At 41.3% G+C, this 21,693-nt stretch overlaps 1 protein-coding gene across 1 annotated transcript; it reads left to right on the forward strand.

Annotated features, from left to right (window-relative positions):
- Positions 1–214: 214 nt before the first annotated feature.
- Positions 215–18,862, forward strand: LOC135711048 (uncharacterized). Its single transcript, XM_065233789.1, has 6 exons — positions 215–366; positions 429–535; positions 793–1,225; positions 15,905–17,965; positions 18,016–18,119; positions 18,181–18,862. Exons 1-6 carry the CDS (start codon positions 295–297, stop codon positions 18,860–18,862), a joined length of 3,459 nt encoding a protein of 1,152 aa, XP_065089861.1. The 5' UTR covers positions 215–294.
- The last annotated feature ends 2,831 nt before the right edge of the window (positions 18,863–21,693 follow it).

Here is a 21,693-nt window from a genome sequence, read left to right on the forward strand (position 1 = left end):
CCCTATACGTTGGACGATTTAGTCGGGAGTGGGGCATGGAGGTACTCGGCTTTTGCGTGTTAACCACTCGTTTATTTATTGTAACGATGCGACGGAAGGACGGGGCACGTTACCACCTAGACTCCCAGACCAAAACAATCATCGGGTGATGGGTTTCTCACCATCGAACGCGAACTGTCCAGCCACTACAGTTCGGTATGGAAGCTTGACCAGAGCAGGGGCTACTGCAGTTATTGTGAGCAGAAGCGGTAGAAAATCGATAGCCAAGTGTGTTTTGAATTGAGAAATCAAACGATGAAGAGACGATTGAAATATTTTGATATTTTGGCATTTTTAATGCTTGTGGACGTTAGAAGTGCGGTTGGTGTAAGTAATTTGAAATCAAAAATAATTGTATGGGAGAAGCTCAAATCGATTAATATTCACAGGAAATGCCCAGTTTTCGGATATTAGCGCCGGAGTTCATCTGTGGACAGCCGAAACCTGAGAATACTAGCGATACTGGAAGTGCAGTACCTCAGCAGATCACCATCGGGTTATCCTTTTTGCTTGAAAAAAAATCTTCTCATTCATTGTGCAACAACTCTTTCCCACACATGCACTGTGCAGCAGTTTATCGATTTTATGACCTCCTTGATTTATTCATGACCGGTTAATAGTTATAGTTACACGCAAGGAACGCACCTTTCACTTCGCCATCACACGCTACAGCACTCTTATTAGGTGGTACGTAATGTCAGTAGGTGAAAATACTAATCGCTTCTTCTCCTGTTTCTCAAACTACGGATGCAGCCTGCAGACAAAGGGTGGTCAAAAGCTGCATTATAGCGTGACGGTTCAATTCAGTTTGTTGAATGGGTTCGTTAGCCAACGGCACACACTGAATCTGTGGGAAAGTATTCGTAAACTGGAGAAACGGCTTCAAAAAGAGCGGGAAACGATCTCGGATGGTAACCAGATAAGTATCCTCAATGAAGAGTTGGTATCCGGAGTCATCTATACCTTCCAAGTGGTTGGGATTGATCGGAATGGAACTGCCAGCCAGGAGCAAAACTTCACGCTGACCTACCGCGGGAAGAGCTTGCAGGCTACGGTTGTTCAGGACGGTTCATCGTCGACCGGAGATGTATCGCTGCTATTGTTGGGATCGGAAGTGAGTTACCCGGATGTCCCGTTCACAGTAACGGCGAAGGTGATCTTCTGTAAGGCTAAGAACAACTACAAGGTAGGTCGATCCGCTACATTGTAGAATACACTCTGGGATTCCCAACCTGTGATTCGCGACGATCTCCAGACCAAATGCAAAAAAAAAAATAAACTTATTTTGGATTTTTCATCTCAGAATTGCATAAAAGTTAGCATAATTGATCGCTAGGGGTGAGCCAAGTTTGTGCTGGAATTCGGCCATTTGTAATTTTTTTTTATCTGTGTGTATTTTTTTCTAAAAAGGCAATCTAGTTTGCTACAACTTTGTCTCAGACGTCATTTCGATTAGATGAGCCGTCCTCCTGCTATGATTTATTGAAATAGGTATATCGAATACGTCATTTGGAAAAGTTATGCGTGTTTCACGCATATACGTTTTTTCACTGATAAAAAATTACATATTCTTGTAAAAAAAATTAAAAAAAAACGGGTAAAAACTTTAATACCCCTATTTTAAAATGGACACAATGAACACTTCAAAATTAACCAAAATTGTAGAACTTAAACTTTTAGTAAAATTTTTGAACATTCTTTTCACACAATATTTGTGTGTATTGAGCATAGGAAACGATTTTGTGGAATAAAAAATATCTTTTCTGCATAAAAACAAAACTCAAAATTTGTACTAATATTTGATGTTCTACGATTTTGGTCAATTTTGAAGTATCCATTAGGTCTATTCCAGTACTTTTGTAAGTTGCGGGAACATACTTCTGCTTTTTGCTGTACAGAATGTTACAGGAAAACAAGTGCGGGAACTGTATTTTTTTCTGAAACGGCAATTCAGTTTCCTACAACTTTGTTTTCGTGCTATGATCTATTGAAAAATATCGTATACGCCATTTTGAAAAATTTAGCGTGAGTCAAAAAGGCCGATAACTGGTACAGAATTGGTTCATTTTCCCAAGTGAACAATTATGCGAAGTTGCATAAAATTCGGAGAGGGAAAAGTAAAATCGTTTGGTCAGTTGGCGTGGAACTGCTCGGTTGCAACAAGATGATGGTTTTTCATGACTGCTGTTGTAACAAGTACGCTTTTCCATTTATTTAGTTAGTTATTTATTTGCACAGAATTCCTAATTATACAATTTTCACATTTAACTATATGTGAACGTTCGTTTTTTTACAATTAAATTCATAAATGTATTCACCGTCAAGGAATGTACGTCCACTTATATATAGTTACACTTGTCATACAAAAACCAACGAGTTCCCGATACAGAGTTCAGCTAATTCACTCCATTTGACCCGAATACGCTACCTGTTAGTTAAAGTCCGGGGTTCGAATCCGAACCGTTCTCTCGCTCGTTCTCTCGTATAAAAGAGTAACCGAAAATAGATTTGAGCAAGATAGTATATTGAAATTACATGATAAGGAAAGAGATGTAGCATTGAATGGTTACAGAGAAAGATAATGAAAATTGTCGTTTGAAAGGTTGTTGAATTACTTCGGTAATTTGACGTACTTCCGGCCACGATGACCGTTGAATTCACACCTATCTGAGGGTTCTGGAACTTCTACTTGTTCACTTTGACTTGAACCGTGGAAGAGGAGGGAGTGCGAGTAGATAGTACTTAAAGGCCCAAACGCAATGTGGGCGGAAGCGGAACGGAAACGGAAAGTTTTACAGTTGTCACTAATGACATCAAGATGCCTAACCGAAGTCGATTTGGATCTAACTAGTTTCCAATCCGACAAGTAGGCTTACTCAGATCGGGCTTTTCCGCTGCCGTTGCCGTTCCGCTTCCGCCGTCATTGCGCTTGGGCCTTAAGTGTAGTTAGTGTCGCGGTGTGTTTTTCGTGGTATGTGAGGAGTCTAAAAGACCGAATTTAATGTTACATTTTTGTTCCTTTCCGTTAGCCTGTAGAGTGTAAACTGTAGGTTAGAAGTTCCGTGCGGTCCACTTATTGTGTGTGCAAAGTTCGTAGAAAGCTAAGGTGAATAATGTCTTTTGCAGTGATGCAAAATATCATGACACTCACGCGACACTCGTCAACGCATCAACCGACTATCGCTGCTTCGACAAACAAATTGATAGGAATGTATACCAAGCGTTACTACCATCAGCTGTTTGACGATAGTGATTGTGATAGATCGCAACTCTGGTCTTTTGTGTGGAGATGTATCTGAAATGTGTCGAACAGCCGTTCTACGGCTTTTTGTGTAGGATCGTTTTGTGCAGATTGGAGTTTGCACCGCTTCGCTTCTAGCTATAGATGGCTTTGCTCGGCACACCGCAATCGAGGAATTAAATCGCGTTCTCTAGACACCACGCTTCAGCGTCAAGGTTCCCGGTTCAGGGGAGAATTCGGAAGGGAGACACCGTTTAACTGATCCCCGGCAGAGCGCTAGCGCTAGTTCAGTACCAATTCGAGGGTTCGATTGGTAAATTCCGCACCATACCAGTCCGGGGTGCAATGTGCAACACCACCACCGTTTGAATAGGCTGCTACTTTGCCGACCACACTCCGACAAAGGTATGCTTCTGTGCCGATACGGAAAGCAGCGACGACAATGATTACCGTGAGTAAATGAAACGATGCGAATCTCCACACACAAACACATGAGCTCGAAAAAAATTAACAAGTTAGGCTAGCAATCGCTAGAACCAGATCAGGAAACCGCACACACGATTAGGGAGAGCTAGCAATCAAACGAACAAATGGGAAAGGAACAAGTTCCATGAATAAAAACATAGGTTAGGAACACGAATAAATCATATAATGATTTCAGTTATTTATTTAGCCCTGAAATAAATGTTGTTTTCGTAGAGCAAAAGCTTTCTCCGTAATGTTAATTTTTGTTGGCTAGATTCTTCACGTTTTGGTCGTTCTATTTTGCGTTATTTTTTTGTTGTAGTTGAATTTACTCCAGGTTGGACTGCCTGGGAAAACAGTCTCCGCACTCACGTGTCAGGTTCGGGGGAGGAAATCTGAAAGGGAAAGTTTCTCCAGTGATGATAAATGTGAGTGGGGTTGTTGTTTTACGGTAGAACGACGGTTAGCATCAACTTTCGCTTAGTACCGTTTGTGAGGATCTCAATCCCTCATGGGATTTCAGTCTGCTGAATCGCTCTCAAACTAAATTTCGGTCTCTTCCATTCATAAACCCGCCTGAGGTTGGGTTTCTTGCCGGGCAAATCAAACCTTGACGAGTGGTCCTCTCCGGAGGTGGCGCTTAAGCCACTCGTTTTAGAGACAGGAAGCGTATTCGGTGGTCGAGATCTTGCAGGCTTCGAGTCGTGCGTTACACTGTTTAAAAACGCTTTCAAAGATGTGAAGGCTTTTTATGCTTCTGAAGCGATTGTTTTGCCAGCTCTCAAGTGAGTGTTTTTAATGCATTACCATGGTTATTAATTGGAAGCTTTCTATGCCTACCAATGCATGAATTTGTACATTGTATGGTATGGTATGGCATTGTATGGTGACAGCTCCTACCAATGCATGCATACATACATGAAAGGTTTTGTCCTGTTTTGTTCGCCTCGGTTCACTCAAATCCAGACTCCTGACGTGAGAAAATTTCCACGAACGCGGAAATAATCCGTCGTAATTCCCGTTGGCAGCATCAAAAATCTCCACCGAAATCGTGTGGAAATTCTCTGGAACCTCCGATGGCAGCACCGGAATCGTACAGAATTTCCTCCACCGCAAACACGAGAAAACTCCGTCGAAATGTTCCAGAACCCTCTCCGCCGTAAACGCGAGAAAACTCCCCTCGAGAATTGAGATGCTGCTAACGGAGGTTTCCAGGGTGTTTCGACGGAGCATCCACGCATTGTCGGCAAAGGAAGTTCTGCACGATACCAGTGAAGAGATTGGATGCTGCTGACGGAAGGTCCAGGGAATATCGACGGAATTTTCTCTCGTTCTTGGCGGACGAGCTTCCGCGTGATTTCGGTGATTTTGGATGCTGCCAGCGGAAGTTTCAATGGATTGGTCTTGCCATCTCGGTGGAGGAAGTTCTGCATGATTTCGGAGCCGTTTCTAGATGCTATCAACGAAGGTTTTAGGAAATGTTTCTTGTCCTGATAAGGGTTCATCCATAGAGGTAACTTTAAGACTAGTTGGTCCCGAAGAAACGAGCTCAACTTTTTGACTCAGCTCTGGTACTATCTTCGGTCCCAAGCTAATCGATGCACCCCTCGAAACATAGGAAAATCCACGAACCCCTCATTTTATCTGTCAAACTTTCACAGCGAATCAAAACAAACATTGTGTAGTACTAGAATGGGGTACGTTAATCGATTTGCTTGGGACACATAGGCTAGTCAAGTAGTGATCCAATTTAAAATCGTTAGTTTCCACCGGTTGCTACTAGTCTTAGAGTCTTAAACGCTGTCCAGACTGGAGAGTTATAACATGTTATAACGGTTGTCAACTAATTGCAACACAGAAACCACCATCAAGATAGCGCTATAACATGTTATAACTCTGTAGTCTGAACGTACTATTAGCATAAAGGTAACTCTAAGACCACTGGGTCCCGAAGAAAATCATTATTATTTTTGGCTCACTCAGTACCAGAACAACGGTCCCAAGCAGTCCCAAGCTATTTCCGAGGGGCACGCAATAACCTTTAACTCCTACGCAAGCCTTTTTTAAGTACAATAATTACAATTAACTACATGATTAATTACTTTAATTACGAGCGTCGGAATTTTTTTGATTTAATTACTTTTAAGTACATATTTCAGCTTTAATTACAAGTCGCATAAATTAAGTACATTCCCAACAAACAATTGCCTATTGAAGAAACGACTTCTTGACGATTTTATTCAACTTCATGCTTAATAATAATTGTACTATTTTTAATAATAACTTCTGTTCAGGCTTTGTTCACACAAATCTGGAGAATTTATTCAACCACAACATCGAAATATTTGGTGTTGAATAAGGTATGTCGAGAAGCTTTTATTCGACTAAAAAGAGTTGTAACAGAGCTTATTCGATCAAATTTTTGATTATTCAGCGTTTATTAGACATCATTTACTTCCTTAAACAGCGATGGTATAAAGGTGTATATAGACGCTTGATTCTCATGTGAAATAATGTTTAATAAGACACTATTATACATTTAATATTAAACGATTATTATTATTATTATTTAGCTTTATTAAGGAGGCTGACCTTGGGCTGGTTCGCCTCCAAATCTATTAAACGTTTATTCAACTACGGAATAATTAATCCGAAAATAACGACACAGAAGAGCAGGGTTGTGTTCTCGTCAGTGATTGTTGTGTCATTTATTTCGGTCGAAGCACGCGCACCCACCATACAAGATCTAGAAAATCTATTACATACATACACACACATGTCGTTATATGGGATTCGAACCATGACCTTCCGATCACCAGCCGCTTGCCTTGCCATCTGAGCTATCCTAGATTACATCATATGGGCAGTTAAATAAGCAATAAAAACTTGCATCTGAAAACCTATCAGCACTTCCAGCCGTAACTCTAGCTAATTCAAGGAGATGTGAGAATGATTAATTCATTCATAGTTGTTTAACATTAGACCAACGTTATCTCTCCATCTCCCTAATTTCGATGCAAAGGATGCTATTATTTTAGATAGATCTATGAATTGGTTGTCCTGAGTGATACGATTTATGATTACGATTTAAATTAATTAGGCGTAGAAAATAATTAAAAAAAAAGGATTGAGGCTGGGATTGAACTCGTGACCTTCTACTTGGAAAGCGGAAACGGTAACCACTATGCTACCAATTTCGTTTTGTTGTTAGCCTGGAGCAGTGTTGTGGAATAATGAATGAATACGCCGTTTGTAAAGCATTTACAAAGCATGAAATTAAAACATGGACGCATAGTGGTATAAGAGCTATTATGCTGACTGTTTTCACCTTTATTCAGCAATATTGTTAAGCAATGCAATGGAATCTAGTAATGGAGCTAGAAAACAATTATTGGACGTTTAATAAAGCATGTTATTAAATCAATTGAAACAGTCGGATTAAAGCGTCAATGTATGTGCAAATTACACTTATTCAGTATGGTATTAGATCAAACTTCTGGTGTTGAATCAGGAAGACAGTCATCGTTTGTAAAGATTTTAATAAGTATATTAATCAAATCAGAGCAATGAGCGGAATAAAGGCGCATCATCGATCTCAATGAGGTTTTCTGAGCACATAATTTGACAACCTGTTTTATTCAGCATTGTACACTGTTATAAAGCATTTATTCAATCTATATGCTTATTTGTTACTCTGAATTGTTTTTTTGGGCAGTGTTGTGGAATAATGAATCCAATACGTCGTTTATAAAGCATTTACAAAGCATTCAACTAAAACATGGACGCATAGTGGTATAAGAGCTATTTTGCTGACTGTATTCACCTTTAGACAGCAATATTGTAAAGCAACGCAATGAAATCTAATAATGGAGCTAGAAAACATTTATAAGACGTCTAATAAAGCATTTTATTAAAACAATTGAAAACAGTCAAATTAAAGCGACAATGTATGTGCAAATTACACTTATTCAGTTTGTTATTAGATCAAACTTCTGGTTCTGAATCAAGAAGACAGTCAACGTTTATAAAGCTTTTAATAAGTAAATTAATCATATCAGAGCAAACGGCGGAATAAAGGCGCATCTATCGATCTCAATGAACTTTTTTCAGCACATAATTCGACATCCTGTTTTATTCAGCATTGTACACTGTTATACAGCATTTATTCAATGTGTATGCTTATTTGTGACTGTGAATTGTTTGTTGGGTTAACTCCATTAATGTACAACGAGAAATGTACTTAAATTTCCCCCCAGCGTACCGTTAGACCCTTTTGTAATTGGCCCGTGAAACAAAAATTTCACAGGCCCTTTTGCTACGTTAAGGATAATGTCAGTTGGTGATTGGTGCCAATTCACATACAACACAGCAAAAAAATAATTTTGATATCACGTCAAAGTGGATGCACTACAATTGTCGCCGCCAAAAGCTACTTTCTTCTCCGGTTAGGGAGAGTCTTTCGCTTCCAGGTCAGACACTGTTTCTCGATTCTAGGAGCTACTTTTTTCCCCGGTTAAGGAGAGAAGTTTTCACTTCTAGGCCGAAAGTTCTTTCGGATTCAAAAAAGAGAAGAATCTGGAGTAACCTATGAAACTTAATTTTATTCAACAAAATTGTACAAAGTGATCTTACGGCTACGTGTTGCATTAGCAACTTATAATTATGTAAAACTTTTACATGATTTGTCCAGGGTTTAACATATCCCTTTCAATACCGAACTTTAACCTAATTTGCCTATTCTAATAAGCTAGGATTCCGATCGCCCTTGAAAGGGTAAATTTGTGTTGTTCAGGCCTTATATACTATGCCCTCTCAGATCTGGGATTTCTCAGGTATCTTGTAAGTTTATTTATTTTCGTAACTCAGATCTGATATGGCTCTACAAATAAGAATGAGACATTTGTAACGTTTAAACATTATAATTATATCCTTCGTTAAGGATAAACAGAGAGGGAAAGCTAAACGTATCCTAGATGCGCAAGCATGCCATGCGTGGGCGTGTTTATTCTACTTGAACGCAGAAACGTTCCTAAGTAAATACTGCAGTTAGATTATGTAAAACGAGCTCTCGCTCCTTTTGCCCTACTTTTCATTTCATATTCTTGGCCTTGGTATCAACGTCAGCTAGGGCTATGCAAACGGGATGCAACTGTGAGTATCTAATGATTTTGGTTTGAAATTAATTGCCTCGCGGTAACAACAATCATGTCGAAAATATGGTGTAATATTACTTGCTAAAAAGGACAAAATTATCATTAATACAATGCATGAACTGACATTACGCTGCTTTTACTGCATTTGTTTATTTATTTGGTCATAAAAATTACATGAAATTTTCGACATGATTGTAGTGCATCCACTTTGATGTGATATCAAAATTATTTTTTTGCTGTGAACGATCGGTTCGTGATTGGAAATGTAGTTGGATTTCAATACTGCCGAGGTGTTGGCAGGGCAATGAACTATATCCTGGATCACGCCCCTGTAAAAGCACCGGAGTATGCGACAGTGAAAGGAATGTTTGTGTGTGCTACCTGGTTCAACCTAAGAAATAACGAATTTAATTTGGAGGATGCGAACGAAAACAGAATTACAATAGAAAATTATGTTAACCTTTACGTGCCTAACGTCTAAATTTGCATAGATTTCAAAATTCAATTAGCTATAAAAACATGATTTCTCAATATTTGTCTTTACAACAAATTGAATTTTGTCTTGAATCTATTGAAGTTTCTGAATACATCTGAAAATATTTTGATCAATTCATGGTTCCGGAGTTATTTCGGTTCCCGGTGGGGTCGCTTTTGGTCGGCATTCGGCTTTATTGTTCTGTAATAAGTATACACACGATGAAAATCATGTTTTTTTTCTCTCAAACGATGTAATTGGACCAGTGGCAGCTATTTCGATGGTTCACAATCACATTGGGCATCCCGAAAATGTTCCGGTGCCCCGGGGAAGTGGCCAATTTTCAACAAGAAGAAAAACCCATCATGCGACATATCAAACTTCATGATTTTACAAATCTTGGCCAGTAATGGCCTTATTGAGAGTTCATGGTCACACTAGCCCTCCCAGACATGTTCCGGTGCCCCCGGGGAAGTGGCCAATTCTCAACAAGAACCAAAACCCATCATGCGACATATCAAACAACATGATTTAACAAATCTTGGCCAGTAATGGCCTTATTGAAAGTCCATGGTCACACTAGCCCTTCCGGGAATGTTCCGGTGCCCCCAGAGAAGTGGCCAATTCTCAACAAGAACGAAACCCATCGTGCGACATATCAAAATTCATGATTTTCCAAATTTTGGCTGGTAATGGCCTTAATGAGACTCGACGGTCACACTAGCCCTCTCGGGCATGTTCCTGTGTCCCCGGGCAAGTGACCGATTCTCCACAAGAACCAAAACACGTCATGTGACATATCAAACTTTATGATTCTGCTGAAGTCGGCCAGTAATGGTCTTTTTGAGAGCCCACGATCCCATTGGCCCTCCCTGGCATATTCCGGTGTTCCCGGGTATATTTTCTCGGTGATTCTTCTCGTGATGAACATTTGGATTTCAGCGCAACACCCACTCAAATTCATTGCATTCTGCCGATGAACGGACGAGAAGTTTGTGACAATCCTTCCTCAACAACTTCCGAGCTACGCATTTACTATCAGAATGCACGAGGACTTCGGACAAAGATAGATTCTTTCTTCTTAGCTACAACTGACTCGGAATATGATGTTATCGTGCTAACTGAGACTTGGCTGAACGATTGCATCTTGTCTACTCAATTATTCAACGACTCTTACACTGTGTTCAGGATAGATCGTAGCTTTTTGAACAGTCGAAAAACTCGTGGTGGAGGTGTATTGATTGCCGTCTCTTCTAAATTGTGTTGCTGTATTGATCCAGCTCCGATAAGTAATGCTCTCGAGCAGATTTGGATCAAAATCAAACTGCAGAACTATGATGTCAGCATTGGAGTGCTTTATCTACCACCTGATTGCAGAGACGACCTGTCGCTCATACAGCAGCATACTGACTCCATTGATTCAATCCTTTCCGGCTTGAGGCCTCATGACCTTGCTTTCCAGTTTGGAGACTATAATCATCCTGAAATGCACTGGGTACCATCAGAGGATGGTGGCCTCACAATAGATTCCCATACATCGAGATTAACGAATGCTAGCTGTGCATTGTACGATGCCTTCTGCTTCCAGGGTCTGACACAAATCAATACTGTGAAGAACTCCAGTTCACGGATTCTCGATTTAGTACTCGTGAATGACTCAGCGTTATCAAGCTGTTGCGTATCCGAAGCGGCTGAATCGCTCGTAGAAATCGATACTCCACATCCTGCTATTGACGTCACCGTTTCTATTTCGGTACCAGTGTCATTTGAACCATCTCTAGACGACTGCCAGTTCGATTTTCGTCGGGCTGATTATAGTTCGATGAATGATGCGCTATTATCAATCGATTGGCAATTTTTGGATTCTGATCAGGATCTGGACGATATTGTATGTATTTTCAACACGGAGATACGTCAAGTCATCGAAGCTCACGTGCCTCTTCAGCGCCCTCCACTGAAGCCTCCTTGGACGAACAGGAGCCTCCGCCTGTTGAAGCGCCGTAGGCGATCTGCACTTCGAACGTATAGTCGGAGTCGTTCGCAGCACTCCAAACATCACTTTGTAATGACCAGTAACAAGTACACACGATATAACCGTCTATTGTATGCTCGATACGTTGATCGTACGCAGAGAAATTTACGTCTACATCCCAAACAGTTCTGGTCCTTTGTTCGTACTAAACGCAAGGAAGATGGATTGCCTACGTCCATGTATTTCGGCGACCGATTTGCTAGCACAGCCTCTAGTAAATGTGAGATCTTTGCTGAACACTTCAGGAATGTCTTCTCAAATACGCCTGCTACGCCATCGCAGATAGAGGCTGCTGTTCGTGATACGCCGCTAGACAGCATCGACTTTGGAATTTTCCAGATCAGCGAGGAGCATGTCGAAAATGCATTACGTAAGCTCAAACATTCCGTGTCACCCGGTCCTGATGGGATTCCTTCATCTGTGTTGAAAAACTGCTCGAGTTCTCTGATGACGCCGTTAGTAAAACTGTTCAATGTCTCGTTACAACAGCAAAAAATGTCTCGTTAAAACAGCAAAGAGGCTTTTCACCATCCTAGATTTCATTAAGACTGAAAAAAGTCAGATGAAATAAGAAATAAATAAATAAATAAATAAATTAATACAGTGCAACCAACAATCAATACGAAACTAACGATTTTAAATTGGCTCACCGCTTTAGTAGCCTATTGGTCCCAAGCAAACGATTAACGTACCCTATTCTAGTCGAAATTCTAGTACTACGCAATGTTTGTTTTGATTCGCTATGAAAGTTTGACAGATAAAATGAGGGGTTATTGGTTTTTCCTATGTTTCGAGGGGTGAATCGATTAGCTTGGGACCGATGAGAGTACCAGAGCTGTGCCAAAAAGTTGAGCACGTTTCTGCGGGACCTTCTAGTCTTAGAGTTACCTCTATGGTGCAACTATCGACAAGAACCAAAATCCTTCGTGCGACATATCAAACTTCATGATTCTGCACGGCTTATAATAGTCTTAGACAGTCTACAGTCCCATTTAATTGCGCCCCTCCCCCCCCCCCCGCTTAAATATCCAACTCCCAATAAGAACCGGAACCCCTCGTGTGACATATCAAACTTCATTATTTTACAAAACTCCGTCGGTAATGACCATATTAAGAGTTCAAATTTGCTATCCCAGACAGCTGAACGGACACTGGAGCTGGTGAATACTTTGGACATTCACACGCTGCGCTACTTCCGGTAAAAAATCGCAGCTAGTATGCAATGTCTTCTCAGCACGGATAACTTGAGCGTGTCAAGTTGATCGGTAACGATCATTTCGTGTCCTGTGCACATGGGACTCATCGTTTCCTATCGGTTTGGAGTTCTGCCCATAGTATTGTTTAGTTGACCCATGGAAAGACGAACAATGGGGATGCGAATTTCATAAGTGCTATCGCGTGAATTCTGAATACGGATGTGATCATATGATGGCGATAATAAAAATAAAAGCACACAATTGGTTTGAATCATGTTGGTGTCTGCAACCAAAACCTGATTATACTTTTTTTTTAATGAACTCTGCCTTAAATCTGTTAATTATTATTAGTACAATAATATTAAGTTTGAAAGAGATATTGAAATAATCGAAGAATTCACGCGTAACATCAGAACATTAATGCAAATGCAAATACATCTTCCATTGAATCTGTTAATTCAGGCAGAAGCTAATATCATCATCTGTCGAACTGTGCTGCGAGCATGGCTTGAAATTCTTTTGATCGGGAGGAAATTTGCTCGAGGAATTGCTTGAATTTAAGGAAATGTAAAATTTAAAGACTTGTCGTCACAACTAAGAGATTCCCATTTCATTTGTATGGCAATCACGGCCCTCATTATGAGTATCACTTCCTTTTCACTGTATATTGTCGCTAGAGTTGCAAACCGATATAACCCACTCGTGACAATCGATTTTATTCTAGTTTTGCATTAAAGCGCATTATTCAACGAATACAGTGCACTAGATACGACATTATGTTGAACGTACAAAACGAAAGTGAAATCGATTGTCGCGAGTGGATTATTTCAGTTTCCAACTCTAGCATGGTGCTCCAAGAAATTAAGTATAAGTATTCGCAGAATTGGTCATGTTTGTAGTCTAGTAAAACATTAATATGCGTATTTCAGGGTGTAAGAAGAGTTTTTGAATAAATAAATTCATTCGAGGTTTTCTTCATTTTTTTTAAATAGTTCAAGAATAAGGATTTGGGTACGTTTTTAATTACATTTGTGTAACTTTAATTACATTAATTACAGAAAATTAATTTTTAATTACATTAATTACGTAATCAAATTGAGGTACGTGTTTTAATTACAGTAATTACACTGGCACTGCTTTGATTACGCGAAATTAAATTTAATTACATGAAATACTTAATTTTCATTTTTAATTACTTAAGTACATAGTTAAACACCTTGTACTTTAAATCCAACGCAGTCAAAAAGGCTATTGCGTGCCCCTCGGCTATTTCACTCACCCCTGCATGTTCTGCATGAATCCACACACCCCTGATGTTATCTGTCAAACTTTCATAGCGAATCAAAACAAACATAGTGTAGTAATAGAATTTCAACTAGAATAGGGTACGTTAATCGTTTGCTTGGGACCAATAGGCTACTAAAGTGGTGAGCCAATTTAAAATCGTTAGTTTCGTATTGATTGTTGGTACTACCAACAATCAATACGAAACTAACGATTTTTAATTGGCTCACATGCGGTTCAGTTGGCACCAATTAGCAAAAGCGTTGAGTTGGAGTTGGAGAAGGTGGCAGTCAGCGATGGCTCGGATTCGGAGATAGATTTTCATGTCGTCTGCGAACGAAGGTCGTTGACCGTCTAGGACGAAATTGACGACGTTGAAATACACAAGAAATATCAATGGGCCGAGGTGGCTACCTTGCGGAATACCCCAAGTGGCAGGGAACGAAGGAGATCGGCTGTCGTCGATTACGATTGACTTCAGTTGCGAAGCCGCCCTAGTTATCATAGCGAGGTCGTTGTTGATAGCTGTCAAAGATTGACCAGACATTGGAACATTACTGGCTGCTAGAGAAACGTGCTCGTCCGGTAGGTTCTCATCCGAGAATACACTCGCAAGCTTGGTTGAGAACAGACGGCAAATGTCCTGAGGGGATGAAGCTTCTTCGCCGTTCAATACCATAGTCGATGGAAGGCCAGACTCCTTCCGTTGCTCATTCACATAATTCCAAAAAGTTTTCGGGTGAGATCGAAGCTTCCGTTGAACATCTCGTTGATAACGCCGATAACATTGGTGACTGGTTCGTTGATTCGTATGATTGATCCTCACATAATGGTCCTTGAGTTGGGGTGTGGTACTTGGTGTATTTTTTTAGCGCGGCTCTTTTGGAAGACTTTAATATACGGAGTTCCCTTGTTTGCCAAGGATGATGATTACCTTGTTTAGGAACTTTTTTCGGAACGTGTCGCTCAATGACGTAAGCCAAAATATGCGAAAGCGTTTGGGCAGCTGCATTGACATCGGCAGGGACGAGTATCTTGTGCCAGTCCAAATTCGAAAGAAGTTCCCCGATACTGTCGTGGTTAGCATTTCGGAAATCGTATGGAATGACCTCAAGAATTTGGTTGCCTTCAAGTGCAATAACTAAAGGAGGATGGTGTGGAACAGTCTTTATCAACGAAGAAACAGCCATAGACAAATGCAGAGCAGTATCCTGAGCGCTGACGAAGCAAAGGTCTAAGCTACGATTGTTCTCATTAATCACGTGGTTGATTTGCTTCAGAGTGGCGATACTGTAATGATCCAAAAGGCTTACAGCTCCAGAGTGAAATGTAGAACGGTTGTGGTCCGGATACAGGAATCCACCGCCAAGAAATTGCCGGTAGATTGAAGTCGCCAAAGCTCCTTCGGTTGGGTGTGGGATTCCCAATTCCCGGAAACATCATTTTCGTTTCCCGGGATTCCCGAATTTCCCGGGAATTTTTTACTTATTTAACGATTGCTTTAGATTCAGCTGAACTTTATTTTCACCGGTGAAATTTATCATTACTGTGTGGTGCCCAGTTAAACCGTTTCATTTCCCTGTCCAAAATGCTTGAATTAAATATCTGGTCCCACTAGTCAACTACCAAATCGGAGGTGTATTAAATGTACGTGATCGTATTATGTAATAGAAACAGTGGTTAAGAAAAACGCTTATGATGATTGTTCGACTGGTATCAATTTGAATCGGTCCAATTTCAGCCAACATGACATATCTTCTATACAAGGATAGTCAGAAAAATTGACGTAAGATAGACTAATCAACTTTACATTCAATTCGAATTCTACATAGCATTCCTTTACCGTTCACTGTTAAACCCTGCTTCCCAAAACAATGAGAACTAGAATCAAACAAGGCTCCACGGAATATTGGTTCGAAGGATGATCTCGAAATAGCACAGGCTGGGAACCGTCCGAAGAGAACTCGTTCTTGTTGATATATATATATGTATATATTAATTCTTAGCTTACATTTCTAGTTCAAATGGACTGTATCCGGTCCGGAAGACGCCCCCTTAGCTCTGAATACAAACTCAGATGTCCTGGAGATTCCTGCTGGAACGTTATCTCCAACCGAAAGCTACGAAATAGGCATCACGGTTGTAGACTCCAGTGAGGAAAAGCAAATTGTTGCAGCTAACATGAAGCTGAACGTACTGACGCGCGCCTTAAAAGGGAACGTATTGCCGTCGGATGCATCCACCGGATTTGCCCAAACGACTGAAGTGCGAACCATCTTTAACGACCGAAGTGTATCCAGCTTGGTCTGGAGCTGTGAAGACACTTCTGGTGACACACGCTGTTCTGAAGATTTGATCATTTCAGAACGCACAGCATCAATTTCTTTTATAAAGGAATCCAATTACACCATATCTGCCACAGTAGGAGACGTTAACTTGATTTCAAATCTACAAGTAAATGCGAAGTCAACAATATCCGTGGTGCTGCAAACGCTGCCACCAATGTACCTTATACCTGGTCAACGGTACGAAATCTTGGTGGACGTACATGGACTTGTCCCAAAATGCATCAGTAACTGGACCGTTGTGAAAGGCGAGGGATACTCTTACTTTGACACTGCTGCTATGGGTGGCCTTGGAGGTGTCTTCATCAACGATATCGAGGAGAATTTTCTCTCTGAACTCGTAGACTACGGGAACGACACCGTGACACGTGAAGTCACACTGATTCTGCCCGCAAATGCACCCAACTGGGAAGGACTAGCACCTGACGTGCTCTACAAGTTTAGATTGGTTACAAATTGTCCTGAACCGATCGATGACAGCGTTGATTCAAAAGTGTCTCGCGGAACCGTAATCAGCCACTGGGATATGATCTTGGAAACCAATGCGCCGCCCAAGGGTCTCCCCTTGGAAGTTACACCCAACGAAAATGGAACTGCCCTCAGCACGTTCTTCACGTTCGCCACTGGAGTTGCCCAAGAACGAGAATCGGACTTTCCGCTGTTATATTCGTATTGGTACTCCGCCGAAGGAAACTCGATTAATTTTGCTAACTACTACGAAGTTATGTCTGCGGAAACTCAGCTCCCTTATTCCAAGGATGGTATTTCCACATTCTACGAAGTATGTGACTCGCGAAGTGCCTGTTCCCGTGTTGACGGACCTAAAATTACATTAAAAGCTAATCCCTCGTTGACCCCGGCAAACACAGAATTTCGTATTGATGCCGTGGAGAACAACTTCCTTCGTGGTAACCTTCGCGAAGCAACCAAGACAGCGTTCGACACTCTGATTACCCTGAAAAATCAAGACGCGAAAAACTTCAACGACGTCTACTCCAAGATGATGGCCTTGTTGGAAGACCAAACTCCTATAGTCAGGAAGGTGTTCGTTGAAAGATCACGCTATTTGCCAGAATCCTCAATTCTTCAGTTCGTCCAGCAGGTGAAAATTCTGATTGACCTGGGACAGAAGGGTTCCAACGACAATCTACTCGGTGAACTACTTGAGTTAATCGACTCCGTCGAACGAGGGCCTGCTCGGAAAACACGGGCTACTGAACCTAATCTGAAAACCACTCTAATCGGTAAGGCCGAAACCAAACTCGAGTTGTTTGAAAGCCTGATAAACTCTCCGAATGGAACGGAAGAATCCAAGAACAGTAACAAGGCAAAGTTGCTATACTACATCCCGACGGCAGTTAGAGAGCTCTGTGATAATGACAAGAAGTATGCCTATTCGAGCGATTTGTTCACAATGGAGGTTATGAAGGTGAGTTCAAAGGTGATAAAACCGCTTCAAACGGGTATTCGCATACCGGACAACGAGACCAGTCTGCAGCATGCGGTACTGAAGAGTACAGATGAACCAAAGATTGACAACTTACCGGCGAAAGTGCCGTACTATTGTCTAGGAAAAGTGTGGTACCGAACAGATCTCCTCACTTCGTATCCGATGTTGGGGATGTACCAGGTATTTCTGTTGATGGATGGAAGTGAAAAGCTCGCTGAATGGAAGGACGGACAATATCTGTGGAACATTTCTCTACCAGTTGGGAATTCTGCTGAAGGTTACAAGGTAAGGAACTGTAAGCAGATTAACAAAATCTTAACAGAGTTTTGTTTCAGTGTGAACTATGGAGTAAGGAGCAAAGGTGGGCAAATAACCTATGCGAGAGTTCACCTCATATTGGATTCTTGGAATGTAACTGTAGTCAGCTGAACTACCTAAGGTAAATCCTACCGTCAACAGTGGTTCAAAGAATGTAATTTATATTTTATTTGCATGAGCAGGATAGTTTCCTCGATGGGTAATGATACCGAGACTAACGTTACCATATCTACAACAACGGTGGCTTCAGTTGCAACGGAGACATCATCGATTGCTGATCAGCCGACGGAAATTACAACTAGCACTGACATGTTGACGTTCGCTTCTCTATCGACAGACGTTACACCAGTTACGTCCCCTGCAAGTACCACATTATCATCTCCTGTGACCGTCCCGATGACGACCGTCAGTTCAACCACAACCCCATCTTCTACGATGACAACTCCATCTTCCACGATAACTACCACAACCACTTCATCTCCAAACGCTACTCAACCTTCTCAACCTACTACTATCACTAACACCTCCACCAAACCGGTGGATGCCATCAGCAACCCCAACACAACTCTGCAGGAAGCGGAACAGCTAAAGGCCAATGCCACCCGTGGCCACCTGGGTGGAGGTGGTACCGGACCCCTAGGATATTCCATGATCGGAGCATTGTTTTTCTTCGCTATACTGACCGTAGTTGCACTGATTTTATACCGCCGGCGACGGCATACGACGTCCCTGGCCGAAGAACTGCATGGGATTGCAAGCCGAGTACGGACCCAATCGCTGCCGGTTCGATACGCACGGTTTCAGGATGAGCATAACATGAGTGGGGATAATGTTTCCACCATCTCGGATACGGTTACGATTTGAATAATTGGTTGTGTTATTCCAATGGAATTGCTTTACATGTTGGTGCTGTATTTTCATATAGGTATTTGTTTAAAGTGTTTTACAGATACAACATTTACGGAATATATTAAGGTTATATGTGTTTACTAAATGTAAGACTTTGTATCAATTATGGATGTTAAAGTAGCATAATCGCATCGTCGATGTACCCTTACGAAAGGATTTTTTTTCAATTGCCAGCAATGATTATCGCCACTACAACAAGCTTCTTTACAAGAGGTATGTAATTCGTACCCAACATAATCTGCAGGCCACCCCAAGGGATTCTGGTCGTTTGTGAATACGAAGAGAAAGGAAAGTGGCCTGCCGTCAAAAATGTTTCGCTACAAAGACGTTGCATTGACAACTGAGGACAAATGCAGCCTATTTGCTAGGCACTTCTTAAGCGTCTTCTCGAATGACTCCCCATCGCAAGCAGAAATTGAGCGAGCCGTCCGTGATGTGCCAACCGACGTCGTAAACATGGATGTTTTTGCCGTAGATGTACAAATGGTTCTCTCTGTGATGAGTAAAACCAAATCATCATTTTCACCAGGTCCGAGTGTTATTCCATCGGGTGTCCTGAAAAAAATGCTCCGATATCTTAGCTGTTCCGCTGCCCTTGCTCTTGAACCTGTCACTTCATCAGCGCTATGGAAACGGTCTACTATGTTCCCTCTGTTCAAGAAAGGAGATAAACGCAATGTGGAAAACTACCGTGGGATTACCTCGCTCTGGGTTGAATCTAAGGTGTTTGAGTCGCTGATAAATGAGAGATTGTTTGCTTCCTGCAAGCATAACATAAGTACATGTGAACATGGCTTCTTTCCTGGCCAATCCGTGGAAACGAATCTCGTCAGCTTTACGTCGTTCTGTATGAAAAAGGTATGCAAGAAACTTCAAGTGGATGCCATCTACACTGATCTTAAAGCTGCGTTTGATAGAATTGTGCACGACGTTCTGGCTTAGATCGTACCTCGTGCAACGTGATGTTATTGTATGCCTTGGAAACTACTCATCGTACTGCTTCTCGAACAGTTCAGGAGTTCCACAGGGTAGCACTTAGAGACCACTGCTCTTCTTTTTGTTTGTGAACGATGTAACGTTTATTCTACTACGTGGAGGTAACTTGTTTTTCGCCGATGACTTGAAGATTTACCTAGTCGTTCGAGGCTATGCTAGGACTGCCGTTTTGTTTGATTGTAACGTTGCTGGGACTGCACTTCGGTGTCATGTTGAATGAAAAGCTCACGTACACTCGCCACTTCCCAAGCAATATGTTCAAGATCTCTAAGGAATTCCGTGATCCTCTGTGTTTTAAAGCCCTTTACTGTTCATTGGTACGCTCACTACTGGAATTCGCGTGTGTTGTCTGTAATCCCTTCCAAGCAGTATGGAGTGCACGATACGTTGCTGTTCAACGCAAATTCATCAGATACGCACTGCGCTATCTTCCTTGGAATGACCCGCTGAATTTACCACCGTATGCTGACCGCTGTCTTTTGCTGGGTTTGGATACTCTTGCTGAGCGACGAAACGTATCGCTGGCCGTCTTGCTTCCGTGCTTTCGTCTATTAACGTCTTTTTAAACTGTTCCCCTGGTAGAGGCCGTCTTGGTTGCTAAGGTCTTGCTCGCAGAATATGATGTTCCTGAGTTACTAGCCAAAATTAATCTGCTCGTGCCCGAACACTCCATCCGAACATGCAACCAACTATGCTGCAAACTGTTAATTTGTCTCCATGATTCATCAATTCAACGAAGTATCTGACTGATGAACATCAATGCCTGAGTATTGACTTTGACATCAATGCCTCCAGATTTCGTCATCGTTTGCTGCCGCCCAATTTTTAATGAGTGACTACATTTAGATTTAAGTGTTTCATTGAGACTACCATGTCAGATGGACTATTTATTTAGTTAATGATAAATTTACCAACAAATAAACCCCCGTCGCATTTTTTTTTTCAAAACTATTCAACAAATCCCAGTTTAGTATTTGCAGATGACACACCTTGAAATACGAAAATTTCTACTGCTCTGCTGCTATTGTACTAAATATGACACACCTTTCAAGAAGATCACCATGCTTGGCATACACAGTTTTGGTCACGAACTGCTCATTTGCTAATAACTTTGCACGCAGTTGTCGAAACATAGTTCTTTTTGAAGCAGTGGATAGAAAAGAGTTCAAGCTTGTTATAGAGACGTAAAAAAGAGTGGATTTTAATTCTAGTAATGAACTGTATTTGTTTTTGGGTTGTAAAAATGAATTGAGAAATGCTCGCTGCACATCTCGGACTTAAAGTGTTAAATTCAAATGTTAAGATTCACCTACTCTTTGCATATCTATAGTAAACTATGATCCTAATCTATCAATTACTTTAAAGAAATACAAATTTCAACAACTGAGTGAAAAGTTATTAACAAATGAGCAGTTCGTGTGTACAACTGTGCATGCCAAGCATGTAACAGTTGGGGCACTCCCTGCCCAGCACTAATGAGACCCCCCTCTACACTGCCTCAGGGTCGGCATACACGTGTGACTATCGCGGCCAAGGAAACACTCAAATACTCTTAACATACCCCGATGAACTTTCACGCGTGTCTCGTTTATTTCTCTAACTTTCCCACTTTCTTATCGGCTATCTCCTACCTTAGCCTTCACTAGTTCTTCCTTCGTCTTCCGTTGTCGATGGGGGCCCCCTTCTCCTGCGTTCTGCTACACCTTCACCTTCACTTTCTCCTTTCCTTTGCTTCTGTTCAAGAGTTAATGAACAATCAACAAAGCACGTGCCGCGAAAGTATCAGTTTG

This window comes from Ochlerotatus camptorhynchus, unplaced genomic scaffold, assembly GCF_037179485.1.
Source record: "Ochlerotatus camptorhynchus isolate MF236.1 unplaced genomic scaffold, CSIRO-AGI_Acam_v1.1 ptg000417l, whole genome shotgun sequence".
NCBI classification, from domain to species: Eukaryota; Metazoa; Arthropoda; class Insecta; order Diptera; family Culicidae; genus Ochlerotatus; species Ochlerotatus camptorhynchus.

Bases quoted from the DNA above. Each gene is read 5' to 3' on its own strand.
- LOC135711048 (XM_065233789.1), top strand. From the start codon at position 295: ATGAAGAGACGATTGAAATATTTTGATATTTTGGCATTTTTAATGCTT. The intron at 17,966-18,015 runs GTAAGGAACTGT...GTTTTGTTTCAG, and splicing joins ATTCTGCTGAAGGTTACAAG to TGTGAACTATGGAGTAAGGA. The intron at 18,120-18,180 runs GTAAATCCTACC...TTGCATGAGCAG, and splicing joins AGTCAGCTGAACTACCTAAG to GATAGTTTCCTCGATGGGTA.